Here is a 26,268-nt window from a genome sequence, read left to right as displayed (position 1 = left end):
AAATCGGAATGGCAAACTAGTGCTTAAGTGACTGCCGTCATGTCACGTTCTGAATGAACCTGTGCATTATAGCTGTTATTGAACTAGGCTCTTTTGAGGCAACATTATGCCGAGTATGAGATTAATTTAAGAGATCATTCAGAATGAAATCAGATTTGTTTTATTGATGATGATGATGTTATGGTTAGACTAGATATTATTCAAAATGTTACAGCAACATATGGCTCTTCTGTGGAGATGTCATCTGTTATTTCTTCTTGCCTGGTTTGGGAGCTTTATCAAGACCTTGTACATATTTCCGTGGGATCTGATAACGATCTGTAATAAAAGAGAAAATTTTCACTCACACATAAGCAAAAGATTGCAGGTACAGATATAGGCTGTCATATTGCACTGTACTATACTGTACCTAGCAGCAGTTTGCCAACATGTTGGACCTGGTTACCCTGGATCTGCACCAGGACTCTGTTTTTGGCCCCAGGGGACTCGTTGAGGACACAGCTGGCCTGAACCTGACGCTGCAGAGTGTCTGCTACCACAGCTGGATCTAAACCAAACGCCTCCAGATTCTTAATTACTGTAACCTTAATAAATGGGAGAATGAGTGACAAAACTTTATTTCACATTAGATAAAAGGCAGTCTCTTTCTAGTAATATTGAAAAAAAAAAAAAAAATGGGGTTGTTTACAGTGGCCACAAGATATATTTTCACATTTAAAAAAGAGTGAGGGCCATAACATTTCTCAAAAAAGAAGGGCTCACCTTAGCAAGGGGAACACATTCACTAATAACTATGATTTTTTCCCCTCAAAAATCTTATCCCTTTATTTACTGCTTATTAATAGTTAATAAGGTAGAGTTGTTGTAGTGGTTAAGTTTAGGTATTGGGTAGGATTAATGGATGTAGAATATGGTCATGCATTAATATGCGCTTTATGAGTACTAATAAACAGTCAATATGCAGGCTAATAAGCAACTAGTTAAAAGTGATAATTATTCCCCATACTGAAGTGTTACCAGGCTGTCAATAGATACTTTTTTTTAATTGCGATTGATCGCGATATAACACACTCAATATTAAAGGATTAGTTCACTTTCAAATGAAAATTAGCCCAAGCTTTACTCACCCTCAAGCCTAAATGGCATAATTTTATTGTAATGTGGAGAAAATGCAGTATTACTGTTACCACAAATAATGCTCTTTCTGATTATGCTATGTTAGCCACTTGACAAAATAGTGTTGTCTGAGGCATGGTACAAACATGTTAAGCCTCATACACACCAGGACGATTATCGCACACGCTTATCGCCAGCGTTTTTCAAGATGTTTTTTGTGTTCATACCCAAGCGATTTTCACTGGCGATGCGCCGAGTTAACGTGCAAATTCACTCCCTGACACTATATGGCGCTTGTGCTTAGTGCAAGTGAACGGTAGTTCTAATAAACATATAATTAGACATTAATAAAATTAAAGAAGATAAAAATACAGATATAAAATGACATATGACATATGACATATACATGACATGAGGAGATGGTAGTCAGAAACGGTAGTGCAAATAAGTCACAATGACAGTAGTGCAAGTGAACGGTAGTGCAAATAAACATATTTATGAAAGACATTCTCAACTATATTTCTTGAATATAAAAAAAATAGAAATAAAAAAAATAAAAATACAGAAATAAAATGGCATATAATACACATCTGGTGTGGCCAAGAACTGGCAGAGCACCCATAGTTTGTAGGGGTCTTCCTCTTCCTTACTTCCTCATCTTGGTATCAATATGTGTGCGGCAAGACCGTTTTGTGCTTGAGCGCCACCAAGTCGTGTTTTACTGTAACTTCAGAAGCTCCAGGCACGTGACCAAAAGTGCCAGTCTCATTGGTCGGGCAGTTTTTAATGCGGCACGTCAAACCAAAAAAACAAACCCGAGGCGTTTTTTTAAAAAAAATGACGCTTTTGCCTGGCGTTTTGCGCGTTGGTGTGCACACTCACATTGGCGCCCTTTGTTTAGTCACGAGGCGTTAAACGTCGGCTAAAAACGCGCAATAATCATCCCGGTGTGAACGAGCCTTTATGGTACATCAAGAAAACAACAGATTCAAACAATAATACTATAACAATTATTAGTTTTCTGTCGATAAAGGTATCCAAACAGTTGCTCACCTGTCTAATAAAACACATAATATATTAAAGGGGTCATGAACTGCATTGTTTTATTGTTTTAGAATGTTTCCTGTGGTGCACTTATACTGTTAGTACAGTTAGTAATGATTTTTACATCAAAAACTGTCATCATTTAGAAATAAAAGGCAATTTTCCTACCCTGATTTTAGACCTCTGATTTCAATGCTCTGTTTTAAGGGGCGTGTCTGCTGTGAGACTGCTGTGATTGGCTAACATCTTTGCATATGAAATAGCTAAGTATTACATGTTTAACTCTCTCGAAAACTTTTAGTATGTTTTTACTATTACAGCTCTCAAGGTTAACTAATCATGTAAAGTGTTGATTATACGTTGATTATATAGTGTTTATTATTACGGGAGTTTTGGCATGAGTCCAGAACTCCGTCACAGATAAACTTGCGCTGTTTGATTGACAGCTCCAGCGATTGCAAAGGGAGCGTTCTTTGATCACTTTCTATTTATAATTTAATCACAGTTTAAATAACAGATTATTTTCATTCTACTAAGAGAAACAATGTGAAGTTGACCATTAAGTAATCACTGGTTTGATTTACTGGCACTTCTGACTAGAGACCTGCACTCCCGTGGGACCCAACGCAATAGAGTGCGGCGTGGGACAAGATTTGATGGGCATGTGTGGTGAGACGCTACTCGTGTGCAGGTTGCGGGAGAATCAAATGATTTGTGGGACTCCCACAAATCATTTGAGCAACAAGAACAACTAATATAAAATAAAAACGATTTACAGTCGCAAGCACATGTGAGATTCTATGTATAACACTTGTTTGCAGTGTTGAGCAATGTAGCCAATCACAGACATATTTGTTGATTTCTGAGATGCAATGGAGACGCAACATGTTAGAATCCTCTCACCACTCAAAACGTTTTTTGAGTTTTTATGCAGTGCTGAAATTTGCGCGCTCACGAATCCTATTATTATAACACACAAAGTGTAAACATTATGAAAGATTCATTGTTCATATATTCATTGTGTTATAACAGAGCTTTGTGAGATCGCGATGAACTGAGATGTCAGCTTTTTAGTCATAAAGGGAGCACTCTTTGTGCGCATTCTGACATACCAATGCATGCAGCAGCTTGTTTTTCGGTTAAAACTAACTGTGGTTTGTGAATGTTGATGCTTTAATAGCAAATATTTTATCGGAAGCGTTTATGCTGGGATGTTGGGGAGACACATAACTAAATATTTCATGGATGTACGGACAAAAATATATAAGCTACTTTTATGCAGGATTTTGTGGGAGGGAACGGGACAAAACATGAATGTTGCGGGCGGGAGCAGGACAATATAACATTTTTTTGCGGGAGCGGGACAGAATCCTGTGGGAGCGGGTGGGCGCGGGACGGAGTTTTCAGGTCTCTACAAATCAGAAATCACTGGTCACAGATTAGGCATTAGAATTAATACGGTTACTTGCATTACTGTTGAGTCCGTATCGTAAATGTTTGCAAAGACTGCTCCAAAATTGCGACTGATTTACCAAAGAATCCACAGTGAAATATACCACATAAAAAAAACTTAAAAAAAAAAACCTGAGACATTCACATTGTTGAAAATAAATAAAATAACCACATTCCTAGCATTAGGATGCAGAAGGTATTAGTTTAGTCCAGTGAGTAATCCTGTGCTCTTCTCTCTTCCTCATCTCACTAACACCAGTGGGCGGGGCTAAAGTTGCAATGGTGAAGTAGGTGTTGATTTTCTTCTGCAGAGGCGGCCTTTCACCTATCTATTACATTATAAACAGGCACAGTCATTCGCTGGGCTTGGTAACTTTAAATGCTGTTTTTGGACTAACAAGGAAGTTTTTGGTTTTGAAACTTACAGGATATTCTTACAGTATGATGACTTCTTATATATTAAAAGCTCAAGGAAAATTTGATTTCTCATTTCATGACCCCTTTAAAGCGTCTTTGGTGTTTCCATGGTTCCTACAGAAGGAAAAGTTAGCAAGGGTATGACGTCATTGACAGGCGATGCAATGACGAGGGTAGTTACACTGGTTAACAACTGTTCTACTGGTTTTTGGATATTTTAATCCAAAAATCTTACATATTGTGTCTTTAAGCATCCAAATACTTTTTTTGGAACAACTATATATATAGCCATGTTCTTATAATGGCTTCATACCTTCTTATTGGATCCCCTGGAGGCTACAGTAATGTCTATAGGCTCCATCTGTCCTTTCTTAACCACAGGAGGCTGACCTGGAAACAGCACCTCATGGCACGCCTGCATTCTGATAAGAGTCCTGCAGGATCATATGGTCATTCAGTTAACTTACTATTAAAAGCAAAAAACATTATTTCTGTGTTATTTCTGTCTACAGTGGTAACTTTAACACATTATCTTATCTTAGGCACAGCATGTGTAAGGCTGGGAGAGGCATCCCCTGGGCACAGACTTAAGACTAGCCTGGAATTTTCTCTCTCAAACCACTGCCTGCTGCTGCTTCTGATTGCTTTTAGAGGGAAAAGCTGCCCATAAATACTGGTTTTCTACATAATAATAACATATTGGCGAAACATATTTGGCAAACGATCCAGTGCGTATCTGTGTTTGGGCTCTGGAAAATGTCAAAGGTTTCTGTTTTTGCAGTGTTGAGCAATGTAGCCAATCACTAACATATCTGTTGATTTCTTGAACACAATGCCCAATCAGAGGTGTTTAAGTTAGTACTGAACAAAAACTGCATGCTCGCAAATCCTCTCATTATAACAAACATTTATGTAAATAAGAGATGCATTGTGCAGTCAGAACGGAACTTTGTGAGATAACTTGGAGACAGGCCGCCCTCAACTATTTTAATGTTGAGTACACTAAAGTCTATGGTAAACGTCAATATGCTACAGATGTAGGCTACATATTTTTATTGCTATTTGGTATGTATTGTTTTTAATATTATTGTGTTGTTGGTGCAATTAAAGAGCTTTTGTGACTTTGTTTACGAAGTGTATAGGCATAATGTTTTGGTGTAGTTGTGAATGGGCTATATTGATGTTTTAATATAGAACTTGGTCTGTTTCAGTTATAATAAATATGGGATGTTATTGTTTTGGTGAATTTCTGTTTCTCAGATCATAAAAAGTGTGCCCCCCTATGAAAACAAAAAGAAGCCCCTGCTGCACATGACTAATTTACTTTGACATCTATAAAGATATATGTACTGAGCCATTTTTGGTTGAACCTTTTAAGACAATTATGTGCTTCCTGTGAAAAAACACACACATACACAAAAAAAAGAAGAAGAAAAAATACACAATGTGATGATATACTTTATGCATTTTTACCTGCTAAAGAGGTCATCCCATTTCAGTGTCTCGACTTCGTGGTACTCAGACTTCTCCAGCAAACAGTCACAAAGTGCAGGGTTAATGTTAACATAACTGATGAACAAGAGAAGAGAGGAAGTCACTTCAGTCCAAACCTTGTGAAATTTGCACTAGTATAGTACTGAAACCATGCAGTAGTTTGCATAGATCCATATGGTACTTAAGCTCACTTTTTGTTGGTTTCATGGACGAGATCATTTTTCTTTACATAATCTGTGATGATATTCCTCACTTCACTGGCCTTTAGAGGCGTCCCCTTTCTGAAACACAAAAAAAATGCTCAAAACCTGAACACTCCCACTAACACACTTTTAAAAAAAAATCACAACAAAATGTTTCCACTCGTTAACTTTTTCTTGGCATCCTGAAAAAGAGGCTCCAGGCGTGCAGTGACCCCATAGAGTTGTGTGATTTCAGGGGGTTGGTATGGGACCTCACAAGCCCCGCTCCCCTCCACAGACTCTTTCTCTGGCCCACAATCCTCTGGTGTGCTGAAAGAACACAATCTGAAAAAGTAGAACAACTTGTTCAAGAAAACAGCCAATTCAACAAACATCAACAAACATATTTTCTATTTCTGTTATATTATGCGCTTTTACTATTTCAGTTGTATTAAAATCATTTTTAAGCTTATGAATGAGATAATAGTAGTGAATGGTTTGACTGCTTACTCAGGGTTCCTCCAGTAAACTTCCACAATGCTCTCCACACCTTTACTCAGCTCCTTCACCTGAACCAGACTGTGATCTCTCTGCATGCACAACAGAAACTTAGACAGCTGAAAAGGAAGAGAGAAAAGTTGTGACCTACTAAAGCAAAGATAATAAGGCTACACTGACATTGACTAAAACCTCACAATCTGTGACCAGTGTACCTTTTTATAACTTGATTTCTTGATATCTAGCTGCTTTCCTCTAGGACTGTGGGGAAGAAAGTAGAGATTGTGACATTACACACACACACACACACACACACACACACACACACACACACAGGTGGATCAAAAATGGTCCATATTCATGCATTTTATTCACATTTCACATTAATCATTTAATCATGTATGGCTTATGATTTAGCAATATTATTTTTTCCATTTCATATATGAAGTAGGATTACATGAATTATATTACTCCTCATCATATATTCAAGTAATTACTCCTTATTTTTTCTCATTTATGGTTATTCTTCATTGTATCTTCTTTTTTTTTCTTTTCAAGTATTCTTGTTTGAGAGTATGTTTGTTATATTCAATTGTTCTTCAAATGTTCCAATGTGACAGGTTGTTGACACTTGTGGTTAATATTGGATGCCTGCCATCTACTGCAGAAGCGATGATGTTCTCAGAATTTGTGCTCATTTGAACTTTTTCCTGCAATAATATTTTGTGCACAACGTAAGACTTGATATTTGAAATGTGCAAACTTTGCGTTCCTGTTGTTCCGAAAAGGTGTTAAACCCACATCTTGGGTGGTTATTTTTGACTTTCTGGTTAATGTTAACTGTCCTGGAACCAGGCACAACCAGCCACAATTCTTATAGCAGGAAAACATAAATTACTGAGAGTTTAGGCTGAACTTTCTTATCTGTCCAAACAGACCTTTAAGTGGAATGTAAGTTTTTCCTATGCTTAACTGACCTTGGTCTTTGTTAGTGGGCCTTTTTCTGCTCTCTATTCTTTTGGCACGCCAGCTTTTGATATCTTCTGACAAAGATTGTTTTATTGTTTTGCATTACCACCTGGGAGTCAATTATTCTGCTTATACTACGGTTACCACACCTCAAGACATTGTTCCAATGTTGTATTTCAAGACATTTGTCAGGTTTTTGTCCTTAAAACACTCTTGTGTGTGGGACTAATTTCTTACTCATCTCATCCCAAGCCTCTGTTGCTAATTCCAAAACGTCATTTCAGAACTAGTAACGAAGGCTTGAGCCTTGATAACAGAATAATACAGTTGATACAGTTATTAACACAGTTGAGAGAGGGAAAGAGAATAAGCAGCATATGTGAATTAGCCTACCTGAGTCTGCGTCTCTCACGGCAGCAGTGTCTACTAATAGCGAAACTATAACTTTATCTCAAGAACCGCACAGTTATTACCTTGCTGGTGATTCATGTATCTTAAGTTGCTAAACCATTTTACTGAGTAATTCGTCAGGGCAGCGCTGACCAAACGTTTCTCTGCGTGTGTGTCTCCGTACAATACAGTACGTGTGTACGTTTGAAAGAGAGAGAGCGCGCGAGAGAGTATCAGGACACAATAAAACGTATTTTGTGGCAAAAACCATGACAATAATTTATTGTTTTCATCCTATTGTTTACTATATTTATTTGCTTGGTTGGTGTCATTGTGGGTTTTGTTTCTTTTGCGGTTGCAGGCTGTAAGGACCTACTGAAATAACTGAAAACATTTGGAGAAGTGACATGGAACTGTAATGCAGTCAAGACCTGCTAGAAGTACTTTAGCCGTGCGTTTCCCTGAAAATAATTGCACACCTTAGAACGTTGGTCAACCAAACAGATTTGAGCATTTAACAGCCCCGTATTATAAGCTAGAAGTATTTTTTAGATAAGAATAAAAAATAAGTATAACATAAATATTAGTAGCCTATTTTAAGCTTAATAAAATATAAGTAAAATATATTTACTATATAAGTATGAGTATTACATACACAAAAACATGAGTATTCCTTAAAAAAATAAGTTGAAATAATGCAAATTGATGACTAACAAATGCATTGATTATCGATTAACAACTTTGGATGGTTACAGTATGTCTACTTACAGTACATCTGTCTTTAACAGTTTAAAAGTTTTTGTAAAAAAAAAAAAAAATCTCCCTATGGAGAAAATGAAATATTAACCTTTTTTCCCCCATTTGATTTAGTCTAGTTAGTTTTGTATCAAATACAATGTGATTTTCGGTGATCAAGATAATTTTTCCGCTTGGGAGAGTGATTCACGGACAGCTTTCTCTGCGCATGAAATCCCCCATCTGCCAGCAAACCAATGAGAATGCGGAACAATGATGACGATGCATTACAAGGAGTAGGCGCCAAATCTGTTGTGGATCCAATTAACCAAAACCCTCTGTAACTGGCAGATTTGAAGAAAATTAACGTCGTTTGGCAAATAAACAAATGACAGACAGTTACATGCCTATTACCAACATGTTATCACGTAAGCTTTACGGTACATCTCAAACAAAGGCAAGGTCAAAAATTATAATATTTGCCGTAAAGTAAAAGGTTGAGCTTAGGAAATATAGGCAAGATGTCAGAAGAATAATAAAAGAGGCAAAATTACCAGCAGGACACCATGTGCTTGCTCAGGAAGGTGCTGGTCAGTAGTGGGAGGTCTGACTTTTTGACTTTAGTCTTAAGTGCATGGAGAAAACATTGCAGCAATAACTCATCCATCTGCTCTGTATTAAGAGAGACATGAACGTCAACATACAGAAAGCGCCTACAAAAAGTATATGTGACAAAAAGTCAAAGACATTTCACCCTGTGGAGATTTAGAGTCGTGCTCTTCCCCGTCAGTGTCTTCACCCTCTTTATCATCAACTGGTTGCTCTTCCTTCAGCACCTCATGCTCATCCAGCCTCAGCTCCTGCATGCTCTGACAAGATGTTTCCACTGCAACTGATTCAGAGCCGTCCTTCACCTCCTCTTTCTCCACGCATTCCTCTCCCTCTGTTTCTCCCTCCACCTGTGCTGGAGAGTTTGTGACCGGTATAACCGGAGGATGTGTCTTATCACCAAATGCCCTACACAGAATTTGAGAAAGATGTCTGTATAAAGTTAATCTGATGCATAATTGATGTTATATCATCTAAAAATGTAAACTATATAATTGCCCAGTGATTAGGGCTGGGTTGAAAATAAAATTTTTGATTTTCATTTTGATGAACTGATTTCAATTCTTAAATCCCAGAAATAATTTTTTTTTGGCCTATGCTGTTTTCAGTTGATGAGTGAACAAAACTTCACTAAACTGCAGGATTAATCGTAAAAAGATCGCGATCTCGATTCAAGCACCCACACGATCCTACTTTATTAATGACAACGATTCTTCCGCGTCTGTTAAATCTTTGACAAAATCATCCCGGAACGTTCAAATCTGTGCTCGTGCTGCCAGAGCCAGAGAGAGCAGTTTTGAATCACACATTAGTTATTTCTGAGTTACAAATATTCACATGATCACAGAAGTACTGAGATATAAGTTTTAAGTTAGTATTTAAACACCGTCTATGATAGCGATCAAAATAGAGCAAACTACCTTTTGAAACGAACTTGGCACATCAAATAACTGTTGTATCAATTACATCTAATTCCACTAGGTGGCGACAACTGTTAAAAAATGTATTTGTCATTGAATCGTTCATTCAAAAGATTCGTTCAAAAACACTGATTCATCCAGCAATGAAACAAGTATTTATTAATGAGTCATTGAATTCATTCAAAACCATTTTTTTTTAAATAATTCATTCAAACATTTTCCAGCAATTAGAGTCAGCAATTTATATTTTGTCAGAACCTCTAGTAAATTATATGTTATTTTGTTTGGTTGTATTTTCAGAATCGTGGGAGAATCGATTTGAATCGATTACCTATTTGAAACCAAAAAAATGTTTTGTGCTTTGCTACTTTTGATATGAAAGAAAGGTTACACTGATGGTCCAGTTTAGACACTCTACTAATAAAAAGTAACTTTGCAACTACATGTCAAATAACTCTAATTAAAGTATTAGAGACTGTTAGATTAGAGCAGAGGCGGGCAAACTCGGTCCTGGAGGGCCGCTGTCCCTGCAGAGTTTAGCTGCAACCCTAAAAAACTCACCTGCATGTAATCCTGAAGACCTTGATTAGCTGGTTCAGGTGTGTTTGATTAGTGTTGGAGCAAAACTATGCAGGGACAGCAGCCCTCCAGGACCAAGACTCAGGAAGAAGTTACATGTTGTAGAATGCAACAGGACATTTCTGAATGGTAAGTGGATAAATATATATTGTGGAGTTCAAGGGTTTGTTCACCCAAAAATGAATTTTCGGTCATTAATTACTCACCCTTATGCCGTTCCAAACCCGTAAGACCTTCGTTCATCTTTAGAAGACCAATTAAGATAGTTTTGATGAAATCCGAGAGCTTTCTGAGCTCCCTATATACAGCAAAGCCATAACGGCAAAACACAGTGGAGCACTTCTGGGTTCTACGTCAGAAAACAAGCTCAGTATTGGACGATGCTGTACATGTGGGCAGCATAACGCACATGTGTGCTGCTGACGCAGGAGCTGGCCAATAATGAGTTCTGACGTAGAACCAGGAAGCACTGCACTGTGTTTACAACGTGAACAGCGTAGGAGACTGACAGGGAAGAGAAGAAATTGTTGAATAAAGTCGTCTTGTTTTTGTTTGTTTTTTGCACACAAAAAGTATTCTCATCACTTCATAACCTCTGAAGTCACATGGACTATTTTAACAACGTATTTACTACCTTTCTAGGTCTTGAAATTGGTTATGATGTTGCTGTATATAGGGAGGTATTCATTTTTGGGTGAACTAACCCTTTAAATTAAATTAAGCTCATCGACTAGCATGTAGCGTGCAAATCCAACATTAAACTAACCCTCATTTATGAAGCAGTCCGGTGTTCTGACGAATAATGCTACCTATTAGTGGTGTAATGTATGTTTAAGGGAGTGTAATGTATAACGTGGTGTTTTTTTTTTGTTTTGTTTTTTTTTGTTATTCTTGTGTGGATTAAGTGCATGTTGATGTTTAAGGGATGTTGATTGTTGTAAACACAGATACTGTCATGCAAGAAAAATTAGACTCGTCTGACAATAAAGTGCTATATCATTATCTATCATTATTAGATTGTGCTATCAACACTATATTTGCATTGTGCTACCTACTGATAGCAAAAGCAGAGTGGGTAGCACAAATTGTCACACTTGCGTAAAATGGTTTGTTCAAATATATCACACTTTGCCGACTTTGTTCAGCACATTTCCTTCATAAATGAAATTCAACCACGGTGTCCTCAGTGGCTCAGATGCCGGGAATCTATGGAGACTCTTCATGTTCATTGGTACCAGAGATGTTCAAGAGTCTATTATCTGGAGTCTGAGTCAAGTCTGGAGTCTTTTGTCACGAGTCCGAGTCGAGTCTCGAGTCATTAAAAAAAAAAAAAAAAAATTCTAATTCAAATCCTATTTTCAACCGCTCTCAATGTGTGAAAATAGGCGAGCACATTTCAAACACCATATACATCAGCACTGGTGCCCCTCAGGGTTGCGTGCTCAGCCCACTACTTTACACACTTTATACACATGACTGTTCTGCCTCTTCCCCCACTAATTACATCATTAAATTTGCAGACGACACAACTGTGCTTGGCCTCATAACAAACAACGAGACAGCATACAGGGAGGAGACTGAACTACTGGCAGGGTGGTGTAAAAAATATGATTTGGCTCTTAACATCAAAAAGACAAAAGAAATCATAGTTGACTTTCGTAAACCAAATCATCCTGGACATTCCCCTCTCTACATTAATGGAGAGGCAGTGGAGAGAGTGAATAGCTTTAAATTCCTGGGTCTCACTGTGTCGGAGGATCTGTCCTGGGGCAGTAACATCACTTCAGCTGTAGGGAAGGCCCAGCAGAGACTCTTTTACTTGAGGAAGTTGAAAAGAGCCAAACTCCCCCAGAGGCTCATGATAAATTTTTATAACTGTGCAATCCAAAGTGTGCCGACTTATGGGCTGTTAGTGTGGTTTTCTAGCTGTACTATAGCTGAACTGCAGAGGATCCAGAGGGTGGTGGAAAATGCTGGGAAGATCATCGGGACTGTTCTCCCGGAGATTTCTACTGTGTACACCTCCCGCTGCCTGCGCAGGACATACAACATCATAAGAGACCGGTCACATCCAGCACACAGTCTGTTCCACCTGCTGCCCTCGGGTAGGAGGTATAGGTCCCTTCAGGCCAGAACTTCCAGAATGGCCAACAGTTTCTATCCCCAGGCAGTCAGACTGCTGAACAAACACTGTTCCCCTCTCCCCCTCTCACTCACTTAATTTGTAGTTATTATGCACCATATTTCAATAACTGAAAAACTGGACTTTGCATTGCTGCAGCACACTCAACTATACACATTTTTCTGGTTACTATAGTTTATTTATCTTATATATTACATTCCTTGTCTGTTACATGTTGTATTGTTCTGTTATCATGTACCATCTTCCAATAACTGCAATAACTGAAAATCTGGACTTTGCATTGCTGCAGCACCCTTAACTATATGCATTTTTCTGGTTACTAGAGTTTATCTATCTTATATATTACATTCTTTGTTTGTCACATGTTGTCCGGGTTATATACTGTGCTATTGTAGATCTTTTGCACTTCATGAAATCGATTGATGCTCTAATGTAATCTCTTTGTATTTTACAAAGACAATAAATTTAATTATATAATTTTTTTTTATCCTAGTTATTTTATATAGACAAAATAATATGATCTTTCTGTCATCTGTTTTGTTTGAAATTAAGGTCCTATGGTGTAAGGGATAATGTACATCCAGCTTGTTACTTTATAATCCATTACAATGTACAAAACAATCGTCCTGGCAACACGAGTAGTCATTTTTAATATCGCTAAGTAAACGCAAGACGGCGCCAGTGAGTCACGGTCCGTTATACAGCAGTTTGTTTTGTTATACAGCTTCGTTGTTATTGACGATGTCATTATCAGAAAATATCAAAACTCGGAATGTTTTTAAGTCAATAGAAAACTGTACGCATGCTGATTGCGATACGTTAAAATATGAGCTTTAAGTAATAAATGGATTAACATCTCTTTCTATCTCTTGCTTATGGACACGCATTAAGAAAGAAAAAATCTGCATATACAGGTGCTGGTCATATAATTAGAATATCATCAAAAAGTTCATTTTTTTATTATAAATTGTTTTTAAAAATGAAATTTTCATATATTCTAGATTCCCTACATGTAAAGTAAAACATTTCAAAAGTTTTTTTTTAAAATTTGATGATTAGAGCGTACAGCTCATGAAAGTCCAAAATCCAGTATTTCAAAATATTAGAATATTTCCTAAGATCAATCAAAAAATGGATTTGCAAAACAGAAAAGTTCAAGTTCTTTAAAGTATGTTCTTTTGTGCACTCAATACTTGATTGGCAGGACATATTACAGCAAATGACTTGCTCCTAGCACAAATTACTGCATCAGTGAAGTGTGGCATGGAAGTGATCAGCCTGTGGCACTGCTGAGGCACTATTGAGCCTTCAGATCATCTGTATATTGTTGGATTGACTGTTTCTCATCTTTCTCTTGAAAATATCCCATAGATTCAGGTCAGGCATATTGGCTGGCCAATAAAGCACAGTAATATCATGGTCAGCAAACCACTTGGAAGTGGTTTTTGCACTGTGGGCAGGTGCTAAAGTCCTGCTGGAAAAGGAAATCAGCATCTCCATAAAGCTTGTCAGCAGATGGAAGCATAAAGTGCTCCAAAATCTCCTGGAAGATGGCTGCATTGACTTTGCACTTGATAAAACACAATGGACCAACACCAGCAGACGTCACAGCCCCCCCAAATCATTATTGACTTCAGAAACTTCACACTAGACTTCAAGCAGCTTGGATTCTGTGCCTCTCCAGTCTTCCTTCAGACTCTGGGACCATGATTTCAACATGAAATGCAAAATTTACTTTTATCTGAAAAGAGGACTTTCGACCACTGTTCACTGTCCAGTTCTTTTTCAACAGTCATCCCTGTTGCTTGTGCACCTTTGCCTACCCAATTTCTTCCTTCCAGTCAACTTTGCATTTAATATGCTTTGATACATCACTCTGTAAACAGCCACCCCATCCAGTAATGACCTTCTGTGACTTACTCTCTTTGTGGAGGGTGTCAATGATTGTCTCCTGGACCATTGCCAAGTCAGCAATCTTCCCCATTAGTGTGGTTTCAAAGAACAAGAGATACCTGGAATTTATACTGTAGGGATGGTCATTTAATGAAACTCAAATGTAAATATTCTAATATTTTGAGATACTGGATTTTGGACTTTAATTAGCTGTACGCTCTAATCAACAAATTAAAAAAAAAAAACTTTTGAAATGTTTTACTTTACATGTAGGGAATCTAGAATATATGAAAGTTTCATTTTTTAAAATAATTTACAATAAAAAAATGAACTTTTTCACGATATTCTAATTATATGACCAGCACCTGTACTATGAAAAGATTGATAAAAACGTAGTGCTAGGTTTAAAGGCTAGATTTTTTTGTTCATATTTTAACAGGCTGGCAATCCAAATGAGCCATGCAGCTACACCACAGTATAATAGCTAGCTGTGTGAGTTAATGTCACTAACCTTTGTGGATGCGATGTCTTATAAAATTTGATGTTGCCGCTCCGGTCTTTAATCGTTTCACCGCATTCTGTGCATTTAAACGATCTGACATGTTAATAAACCCAAATGAAAAAAACATAGCATGATGGCTCCCGTCATGTTTCATGGGACTCTTATGACATTTTAGACTTTATGCACAATACACGGACACACGTAATCAAATTCTATGACAAAAGTCCGATCTACCACGACACATAGGGAAATATGTGACGCAGATATTATAAAACCATTCAAACACAACACAAATTCTTTATTATATCAGTAGTTAAGGGTAAAAGACTTGTTGTTTTTAAAATATTCACGAGTCTTTTGAGTAGAGTCATTTCAGGTCGAGTCTGAAGTCTATTAAAATGCGACTCGAATCCGAGTCACTAACTCGAGTGCCCATCTCTGATTGGTACATCCAATAACAGAACATTTCTAATGTTTTGGCGCAGATATTGTACATCTCCAGTTGCTACAGTGAGGAAACAGAAATGGCGGACTGCTGCAGCTCTCTCAGTGCCCTCTATATGCTAATAGGACAGATCGTCACCAGTCATGGGCGGGGCTTCCTCCTACTCTTACGTAAGAGTAGGGGGCAAATCTGGAACCGTGCGTTTGGAGAAACTGTTTATGATTTATGGGGATTAAAAAAAAAAAAAGGAGTGGGTGGATTTTTACCATTATAGGCTGGTTGTTTACACACATCTGTGTTCAAACATGCCAACTTTATCCACATACATATATTCCATGCCCATAGACAGGGGGGGTTCGGGTGGTTCGAACGAACCCCCCCTCACTGCCAAAGGTCCAGAATTCAAGTCGTTTTTTTTTTTTTTTTTTTATGTGATTATTGTCATCATTGTTTTAATCAATGCTTGTGACAAATATTCTGGATTGCTGTTTTAAATTAATATGATACATTATTGTAGCTGGACGTGTGTGTGTGTGTGCCGCGCGTGCAGTTCAGAGAGAGTTCTCGCAATACACTTTTCAAAGCAACGGTGAAGAAGCATCGCCTCTGAATGATGGGGGGGAGGGGTTATATATATATATTTTTTTTTAATTAAAAGGATTTCTATATTTTATCCACTCAATAGTCTACAATATAACAGCCTATATGGAAGCAATTTGACAACAATGCAGTAAATATTTTAGGTGCATCAAAAAGCGTGCTCGTTAAGATACCAGCAGACAAGCTTATCCAGCACAAATTAGTGCATAAAAGGTCACCAAAATGAAGTATTTGAACCTCATAATTAAATACAAAAGAAGGAGAAAAACTGCAAAAAGGTCCACTTTTTGAAAAAAAGAACCTCCCCTTTCAATAGGCTGGCTACGGACCTGTATTCACATAGGGTGATATATAATACATTGCATATCTCTACTGCTTGTTTTTTATATTGTTGCAAAATGCAAACAATATTATCGCCCAGCTATAATTAGCTAAATGCGACTATAAGGCATAAAGATATTAAGATATAACATTAATGTCATGATTTTCTGTAAAGCTGCTGTGAAACGATGTGTATTGTGAACAGCGCTATACAAATAAATTTGACTTGACAAAGTGGTGGGGAAATGGAAGTCTAAATGAACAAAGACAGAATAATGCTGTAATGCAAAGCTCACCATAGCTGGTCCATGTATGCGTGTAAAATATTCACTCCTTTCCCCTTCATTCCACTCTTCCTCATCTCAGCACTCGACACAGCTGCTGTCCCAACAGCCACTGGTGCCCTTTAACACCAAAAAGCCACAAAATAAACTTGTTTTCATGCATGTTAACACATCTCAACATCATTCAAAATGCTACACATACTGCTGATGAGTAAGAATTTCCAAATCCAGTTTATAATCGCTATAACAAAAAGTTGCAAATCTTTATCCAGTTGTGGTATCTTTCAGATCATTCAAGATTTTAAGTCCAATATGAATCATCTGTAAGAGTGAAATGTGGTGGCATGCCCAGTGTTACCTGTTCATCACAAGAGTGACAGCACAGCAATCGCCTTGATGTACCTCAGGAAGGCCACTAGCGGATACGACTACACCAGGCAACATGAGATCTGCAGGAGAGAAATGAGTCAGACGTGTTCTCTGAGATACACAGACGCACACTAACAAACAGGTGCTGACCTGCTCCACCAGATAACTTCTGCAGGACAGGTGGCCATGTGGTGAATGCCGGAAGCATGGTGGGACATCGCCACAGTGTGTACACTAAGAAAAATGGGCAAAAATTAGCATAAACATCAGCAGCATTCACAACAAAGACTGATGGTGAGCTGCAGACTCACCTGTTGGGAACAGCTGTTTCTCCAGCTGAAAGAATATGGGATTTTTATGGAGGACATACAGAGTGACTGAATCTCCTTTATGTGCGTAAATCTTCACAATATTCAGCTCTTCTTTATTTGGGATGAGCTCATTTAGTTCCTGCACTGACAGAGAAGGAAAAGCAGCTGAGATATCTGTTCTCAGCTTCCTCCTGTATGGGAAGAAAAGACCACAATGACAAGGCATCAAAATAAATGCAGTAAGTGTGTGTATATATATAAATCTCACATTCTAAGACATTTAAAATGCTGAAAATTACATATTTATCTGAAAATCATGGGAGACATACTGCTTATAATCATGCTAATCTTAAGTTGTCTCTTTTAACAACTACACAAATTTATCTTGAGTTTAGAAATATTCCTATGTATTAAGAGACAATTTAAAAGTGAAGATAATCACAGGGTTTGACCAAGATGTTCTTTATGATGTACATAAAGCAAACAATGCAGTAACAAGAGCAATACAACAATAGCCTGTTATAAAAGGGTATGAAATGACTAAGAAACATATTTTTGTAAGGCACTTTATGTAAAGATACAGTAGATGATCTCGAATGAGTAAAAAGAAAACATAATAATCACAACATTTAAACTACATATTATTCAATATTAAATCTGACATTGATTCCTGAAAATACAATGTGCACGAAGCAGGGTTCAATAAAACTGAATTTGTCTAGACAGTTGATGATTTACTCAATACTGAATCAGATTTACTTTGCAAGTGTATTTCTTTTAACTTATCTTTAAAAATGTAACTGTTGAATACCTGTCAGATCCCTTGATAACGGTGTTTGATTTCACACGAAACGCTTTTGCAAACATATTGGTATTCTGATGAAGTATTTGCAAGAAGCCGCTTAAAATAACCTAACGAACTGTTCTCTAATTCCCCATATTATAAAAAAAACTATTACAGTAATTCAACCATCTGCTGTGCTCTGAGCACCATGCGCGTGCAGCGCCGAAACATGTCCGACGGGAAATTACCGGCGTCTGTTGAAGTGACCGCCAGACTTCTAAAAGTAATATCATTCAAGCTTTTAACTGATTTATATATTTAAAAGAAAAATATTAACGCATTATGACTTGTCAATTTTAAAGGAATATATCACCCAAAAATAAAAACTGTGCATTATTTATCTATACTCAACATCATTTGTATTTCCAAACCTCCTCTTCCGTAGCATAAAAAGATGTTAAGCAGAATTTACGGGACTAACCACTATGGAAGCTAAGTAAAAGATAAAAAGATAATTGCGACTTTTTATATCTCGCAATTCGGACTTTATCACTCGCAATTGCGAGTTTATATCTCAATGCTGAGAGAAAAAAGTCAGAATGGCGGTATATAAAAAAACAGAACAGTGATATAAAAATTACCTTTTTTCATTTTTATTTAGAGATGTCTGTGTCTCCTTTCATGCAGGTAAATATATTCAAACCAGCCCTGTTAATTGGATCCTTTTAAAATCCTTTAAGCTGGTCTAAAGAAGTCTTCACTGCTGCACAGACAGAGATGAACACAGTCTACCACTATGTTAGATAATACAGAAAGTAAAAATGATTCAGTGCTTTCCAGTGAGCAGCAAGAGAGTCAACATGATCAGATTGGAACTGTGCCTCCAGAGTCGACACTGAAATCCTCCCTGAAGATAAAGAAGAAAGTAATAACTGAGGAGTATAAGCTTGCAGGACAAGTGCTCGGGATAGGCATTAATGGCAAGGTCTGGGAAATATTCCAGAAGAAAAACGGCAAACACTATGCCTTAAAGGTAGGCTATCTATTTTGTTCATGCTTATGTGACATTCTTATCCAAACTATTATATACATTTTGAAGCAAATTAAGAGAAGGTAAAAAGGGTGAATGTTTCTAATCATCAGTGTCAATCTTGGTTACAGTTTCAGTGTTATGACTGATAAGGACCTACCAGTTATTCACTGTTCATTAAATTAATTTCTCTCCTGCTTATACTCATACTGTACATGGTCCCTTATGAGTCCATGTATCAATCAGTTTTGAGTTTCCACATGACCTAAACGCTTTGGTAAATGAGATTTGGTATTCCTGAAAATAGACATTTCCACACTATAAAAATATCTATATATAAAAACTCATATCTTAAAAACTAAAGGTGTCTCAGATATTGTATTGTGTACTCAATGAACTTTGAATATTTCAGGTGCCTCAAAACGTTTTCCATTATGGTTACTGGAGGAGCTATTAACAGTCTTTTCAGTTCTGCCAGGAACTATGTGGGATCCATTAAGCACTTAAGCTATAGACTTTGTAAATTCCTTAGAAAACTGCCAATATATTCTCCAAGGGCTCTGCCAGTGTGGTAATTTGAGGAACCCCAAATATAGCCTCAATCTTTTAACTTTTACCCATATATCCCCCATGAAATCTAAGTACACTCTTAAAAAATTTCCAAATCCATTTTTTCACAACAATGCTTAGAAGAACCATTTTGGGATCCTCAAAAAAACCTTTTACAGTTCTTAAAAAAAACAATTATTTTCTTTGTGTAAAGAACATTTTAATAATTTATAGAACCCTTTTCTTCTATAAAGAATCTTTATCTTGTGCAGTGGAAAGATTCCATTGGGGTTCTTCATGGAACCATTATCATCTGCTCTGTTAATGACATTGAAAAATGACAAATATACAAAATTTTGCACAAAATCAGAATTAGAACCAGAATAACTGGTACATTAGGATCTGTTAAGCAGTAGGGGTGGAAATAGGCCCCACGACACAATATTGTCATGATTCTTAATACTTATAATCCCAAGCTGAAATTCGGGCCCTGAAAATATCGATACTTGCCGTCTTTGTGTTTCAATACAATATCCGCATGCAAAATATTGCAATACTATGCTGTATTGATTTTCCCCCACCCCTACTAAGCAGTAAATACAGAGGGTCCATTCTAAGAGAAAACAGAATCATTTACAGATGTGCTGAGTAACATGCATTGCTGAGAGTAGGTTTATCCAGACAGAATGCTAGGGACTCTCTGAGGTTGAGATATTTCAGGACATACTGCAGGCCCTCCAATTTACCCACAGTAGTAGGGGGTCAAGCATGTTCCAATAAATTCAATAGAGGCAAATAAGCAAAAATCATTCCATTATTTTAGACTGTGAATTCGGCTGTTCTTGATGCTCTTCGCTCACTTTCAGATGTTGCGGGACACCCCTAAGGCTCGACGGGAAGTGGAACTTCACTGCAGGGCATCAAGCTGCCCACGTATCGTAGAAATTGAAGATGTCTTTGAGAATTACTACCAAGGCAAAAAGTGTTTGCTTCTCATCATGGAGTGGTAGGGCTTGTTAACACACTTAAATCAAATTGTCATAAATAGTATATTGGTATTATAACAGGCCAGATAAACGTGCCTTCAAATTCTATGTCACTTAAACAGTATGGAAGGGGGAGAACTCTTTCGCCGCATTCAGGAACGTGGTGATCAAGCTTTCACTGAAAGAGGTACAGATCCTCACATCAAACACATACACTCATTCAACTCCATTGATGAGAAAACAGTGAACACATCCCAGTTATTAATTCTCTATTTTTGTTTTTTCCTTTTTCACCCTTTCACTCCACAAAATGAGCAGAAGCCTCGGAAATAATGAGAAGCATAGGAGAAGCTGTCGAGTTTCTGCATGGTATTAACATTGCTCACAGAGACCTCAAGGTGAGCTACTGTACAGCCATCATTATGCATCAGCACGGCAGACAGCATTATATTATATTATATACTGTTCAAAAGGGGACAGCAAAAGTTTTTACATTTATTCAACAAGGATGCAATATATTGATCAAAGGTGACAGTAAAGACATTTATAATATTACAAAATATATAATTGTTTCCACAAAATAAGTAAATAAAAATAATGCTCAACAGAAATGTTTCTTGAGCATGATTTCTGAAGGATCATGTGACACTGAAGACTGGAATTGCTGCTGTAATTTCAGCTTTGGCATCACTGGAGTAAATTATAAAATATATATATTTTAAATATATTCAAACAGAATACAGTTATTTAAAATTGTAATAATATTTCACAATATTACCGTTTCTATATCTGGTTTACTCAAATGATTCTTTGAATTTAAAACTTAACCTTTTTGATAAAGGACAGAAAGATGACACACACAAACATTGCTGAATGGTTAGTGTTAAAAGGCTGAGGTTCATGTTTAAGAATAATTAAGGCATAACTTTATTATACCCATACTGCGACTTTGTAAATTCCTGTGGACATTTGCCCTATCCTATGTGTTATGTAATTGTACATAATCCTGCAGTGGATTCCAATTTAAAATGCATTCAGTAAGATTTTTGACTTTAATTTAACATGGGAAATTAATCACTGCATTAAACCTTGCAAATGATGTAACTAAAGATACATTTTACAAAAGATTTATGGAAGAACAGTCATTCTGCAATCTTATACTTGCTCACTGCTGGAAGCCAAGAGAACACTCGACATGTACAGATCATATAAAAGTGGAACCATTTTTAAGACCATTTAAAACCCCTCCTGAAGGTTTTCCCCATTTATTACTTGTTGAGTCCTATAATATAAAAGCTTCAAAAAGAGATAATGAGAAATTGGTTTCTATCCAGGTGCTTCTATATATATTAATAGTTAACGATGTAGGACTTTTACAACACACATCATAAAGCTAAATTCCCATGTATATAAACACAAGAATCTTTTTATATTTAATTTTCAATCTTCTCCTAATTGTCAGCCAGAGAATTTACTATACACATCAAAACAGCAGGACGCCCAGCTCAAGCTTACAGACTTTGGATTCGCCAAAGAGACCACATCCAACAACTGCTTGACCACCCCATGCTATACACCGTATTATGTGGGTAAGAAGACAAGTCAGTTTCAAGTTTCATTTGGTATCATAATACAAGGACGCTAAAGTGAATCCTTCTCTTTTAGCCCCAGAGGTGCTTGGTCCAGAGAAATATGATAAGTCATGTGACATGTGGTCATTAGGAGTCATCATGTACATCCTGTAAGTGGGAACATTCTGATTGCTATAAAATATTCTTTATTTCCATTTATAGTTCCATGAAGAACCCTTAACATCCATGGAACCTCTCCTTTCAACAAAAAGTTCTTTAGATTATAAAAATGTTCTTCACTTGAAGAAAAATCGGTTCTTCTAAAGGCACAATATAATATCCAAAAACCATTAGAACAATGTTATATATTTTGTTGACTTGTGTACTTACATTATACCAAATATGACCCTGGACCACAAAACCAGTCATAAGTCACACGGGTATATTTGTAGTGATAGCCAACAATACATTGTATGGGTCAAAATTATTGATTTTTCTTTTATGCCAAAAAATCATTAGGATATTTAGTAAAGATCATGTTCCATGAAGATATTTTGTAAATTTCCTACCGTAAATATATCAAAAATGTATTTTTATGAGTGGATATGCTTTGCTAAGGACTTCATTTGGACAACTTTATCGATTCTTTCCAACTTTATCGACAACTTTAAAGGCGATCTTCTCAATATTTAGATTTTTTTGCACCCTCAGATTCCAGATTTTCAAATAGTTGTATCTCGGCCAAATATTGTCATATCCTAACAAACCATACGTCAATGGAAAACTTATTTATTCAGCTTTCAAATGATTTATAAATCTGGTTTGGTGGTCCAGGGTCACAAATGTTTCCAAGAATGTTTAAATCCAGAGAAATAACCAATTTTATCCAGGGCACGGATCGTGTCCGTGCGTCGCCTATCAATGACATCATACCCGGCATTACCCCCGGTTTCCGGTTTATTTTGTAGAAACCATGGAAACACCAAAGACGCATTAATATATTATGTGTTTTATTAGACAGGTAAGCAACTGTTTGGATGGATACATTCATCAACAGAAAACTAATCATGTTATATAGCTCAACACAGCAAGTCTTATTGTTCAAATCTTGTTTTCTTGATTTACAGCGAGTACCATGTTTTACCATGCCTAATATCGATCTAGCTTACTGCAGTGTGCAACAAGTGTCTCATAGTAGCCCCCGAGCGAACGCAGAGTAACACTATAACAACTTTCAACACACAAATGTATCTAATATGATAAAACAGCGCTGCTTTACCACACATACGCTTGAGCGGAAGAAGCGACTGCGGCATGGTAAAAGTTCCGCTGCTCTCGAGATGCGTGTCGTGCTCGTCTCTCATTAGCAATCACTCTAGCGGCCTAGTTTCTGCTTGCACAACACTCGGCCCTGCTCTGTTTCATACTGCAGTAATGTTAATAATCTCATCCATATACATGATTTCTGCCCGAGTCCTGTCAGATTCTTTTCCACCAGCTGTAGATGTGAAGACAATACCTCCCGTGATTCCGCGAAATCAAGGCCTCATCGAGCTACGTCTTTGTTTTGAATAAGCAACCTCTAGAGGCGAAAATTTACATATTGTGCCTTTAAGAACTAAGAAAAAGGTTCTTTGTGGAAGCCAAATTCAAAGTTCTGTCATAAAACTCTTGATGGCGAAGGCTAATAGGTCCTTAACTCAATTTGCTAGCAATCACATTCTCTATAGGGCACAACTGATTGGTTCCTGTTGCATCAGCAGCCAATGTACTTGCTGCTCAACTTTCAAATACTTGGTCAGTGTTTGCTGTAGCAGCATGCAGTGCACTTTCAGGAAACCTCCACCTACCCCAGCTCCACCTGTATTGATCTGCTATGGGTAATTCATGTATGATATATTGTGCAGAAGCAGCATGTCATTCTTACAGCAGCATGTATGTATTGCCAGTAGCAAGCCCTATACTTTCTCTGCAGCAGCAGCAATAACAGCAGCAGCATAGCAGATCTATTCTGCCAATACCAAACATTTTAACACTGTCATATCCATTACCAGGCCAAATACTCTTGAGAGTTGTCATGACAGAAAATGGTTCTTCTCTGGCATTGCTGTGAAAATGAAACTTTTGGAACCTTTATTTCTTAGTGTGTATGTTACTGCGTTTTAATTCACAACCAACACATATGCTCTTAGGTTGTGTGGATATCCACCATTCTACTCAAACCATGGCTTACAACTCTCACCGGGAATGAGAAAACGGATACGGAATGGCCAGTATGAATTTCCAAATCCTGAATGGTCACAGGTGTCAGAGGAAGGTAATTTTACAACACTTATAATGGTGCATTTTGTTCAACATCACACACATACATTATGTGATAAGACATTTTTTTCACTCTACAGCAAAGCAGCTCATTTGCCAACTGCTGAAAACAGATCCTACAGAGAGAATGACCATCGCAGAATTCATGAACCATTCTTGGATCAATGTGAGCATTAACATTTGATATATAATCTTTGACTAAATAGGCAAAGGTCTTGCGGATCAAGAGCACACAAGTAAATGGCAATTAAGGCCACGTTTTTTGAGATTCATTTGCATGCTGATTGATAAATCATAAATTATGGGGACAGTGGTGTTCATCATAACATTTTGCTCTTATATGATTATTTTCACATTTAAAGTTTAGTAAGAATATTTAATTTGTGCATCTTTCTCTCTTTGGATCTATGCAGAAGTCAATGACGGTTCCTCCGACACATCTGCACACGAGTCGAGTCCTTATGGAAGAGAGTGATGTCTGGGATAAAGTCAAGGTCTGTTTTCTTTTGGCTATCATATATTCATGAAAACAAAAATCAAATATTTAATGAAACAGACTACCGTTCAAAAATTTGGGGGTAAGTACAAGCATCTGCAAGAATGCTTAATTAATTATACATTTCTTTACGGTCACTTTTGACCAATTTAATTTAATTTTTTATTTCAAACAAATGCTGTTCTTTTGATTCCTGAAAAAAAGTATCATAATTTTGAATAATAATAATACTTTAAATAATAATACTTCACAATCACGATATTACTGTTTTTACTATATTATATATTAAATTGCTGAATATAATAGAATTTATTACAAAAACTTACCAACCCCAAACCATTGAACAGTAGCGTATGGACCATAAGAATCAATAGTCATAATTTTCTGTAATTGCTTTTGGTAAGTCTGTTTTGTGTGTAAATGCACAGGAAGAGATGTCTAACGCCTTAGCAACAATGAGAGTGGACTACGAACAAATAAAGATCAAAGCGATCGAGGACTCGTCCAATCCTCTTCTTTTAAAGAGAAGAAAGAAAATGGCGGCTGCAATGAAAGAAGCACCAGGACTGTGACAAACAAATGCATCTGTAGGTCAATAATTGTCAAAAAAATGTTCTCTTTCATGCCATTTATTCTCCATTTATCATTCAGTGTTTGCAGTTATAGCCTGAATAATGTCTGGAAGGATGTTTGAGGTGTTCCAATAGTTTTATGATTTTATATGTGTTTGAAGTTTTGGTTCTTAAAACAGTTTTAAGGCCTATTGTGCACACATATACACTGTTTCAAAGTTTGGGATCTGTAAAAGGTTTAAATGTTTTTGAAAGAAGTCTCTTATGCTCACCAAGGCTGAATTTATTTAATCAAAAATACAGTTAAAATGTGTGAAATATTATTGTCACGTGTATGTTGTTTTATTTTAGTTCTAGTTCCTGTACCTGTTTCCTTTGTTCTCATTAATACATTTTTTCAGGATTCTTTGATGAATAGTAAGTTCAAAAGAACAGCATTTATTTGAAAAAGAAATCAATCATTCGTTTGAATATTGTTTGACAATAGTATCCAGTTTATTATTCACTTTTTTAGCCAAGCATTAATGCTTGTTTTGTAATGCTTGCTGTGTTTGATACTGCAGGCGTGTGCATTATGTTAGCATCCTGTTAAAAAGTGAACTGATTAAAAACTAATAAACAGCAGCCTAAACCATTACATCATAATGTTATATAATACACATCGGTATGCATTATTTAAATCAAG

The 26,268-nt window shown here is 36.8% G+C and overlaps 2 protein-coding genes across 3 annotated transcripts; one reads left to right on the top strand and one right to left on the bottom strand.

The window, feature by feature from the left end:
- Window positions 1–144: 144 nt before the first annotated feature.
- On the bottom strand, window positions 145–18,860 carry eif2d (eukaryotic translation initiation factor 2D). 2 transcript variants are annotated; one of them, XM_051904071.1, is made up of 15 exons: window positions 18,699–18,860; window positions 17,274–17,464; window positions 17,113–17,196; window positions 16,952–17,042; window positions 16,606–16,713; window positions 9,052–9,314; window positions 8,852–8,969; window positions 6,419–6,464; window positions 6,216–6,322; window positions 5,895–6,050; window positions 5,715–5,804; window positions 5,503–5,598; window positions 4,343–4,463; window positions 410–584; window positions 145–318 (listed from the first exon to the last, which is right to left on the bottom strand). In XM_051904071.1, the coding sequence occupies exons 3-15, from the start codon at window positions 17,168–17,170 to the stop codon at window positions 248–250; spliced, it is 1,500 nt and encodes a 499-aa protein (XP_051760031.1). In that variant the 5' UTR covers window positions 17,171–17,196; window positions 17,274–17,464; window positions 18,699–18,860; the 3' UTR covers window positions 145–247. The 2 variants fall into 2 exon arrangements, with proteins under 2 accessions (XP_051760031.1, XP_051760030.1); XM_051904070.1 differs by lacking the exon at window positions 18,699–18,860 and adding an exon at window positions 18,085–18,297.
- Window positions 18,846–26,220, top strand: LOC127517896 (MAP kinase-activated protein kinase 2-like). The gene is made up of 10 exons (XM_051904072.1): window positions 18,846–19,090; window positions 20,503–20,642; window positions 20,745–20,809; window positions 20,941–21,020; window positions 22,085–22,211; window positions 22,288–22,363; window positions 24,386–24,510; window positions 24,596–24,681; window positions 24,929–25,009; window positions 25,440–26,220. The coding sequence occupies exons 1-10, from the start codon at window positions 18,854–18,856 to the stop codon at window positions 25,581–25,583; spliced, it is 1,161 nt and encodes a 386-aa protein (XP_051760032.1). The 5' UTR covers window positions 18,846–18,853; the 3' UTR covers window positions 25,584–26,220.
- The last annotated feature ends 48 nt before the right edge of the window (window positions 26,221–26,268 follow it).

The sequence above is a fragment of the Ctenopharyngodon idella genome, chromosome 8, assembly GCF_019924925.1.
Source record: "Ctenopharyngodon idella isolate HZGC_01 chromosome 8, HZGC01, whole genome shotgun sequence".
Lineage (NCBI taxonomy): Eukaryota > Metazoa > Chordata > Actinopteri > Cypriniformes > Xenocyprididae > Ctenopharyngodon > Ctenopharyngodon idella.
Note: the sequence above shows the minus strand (reverse complement) of the source record. Positions and strands in the feature narration are given on the sequence as shown.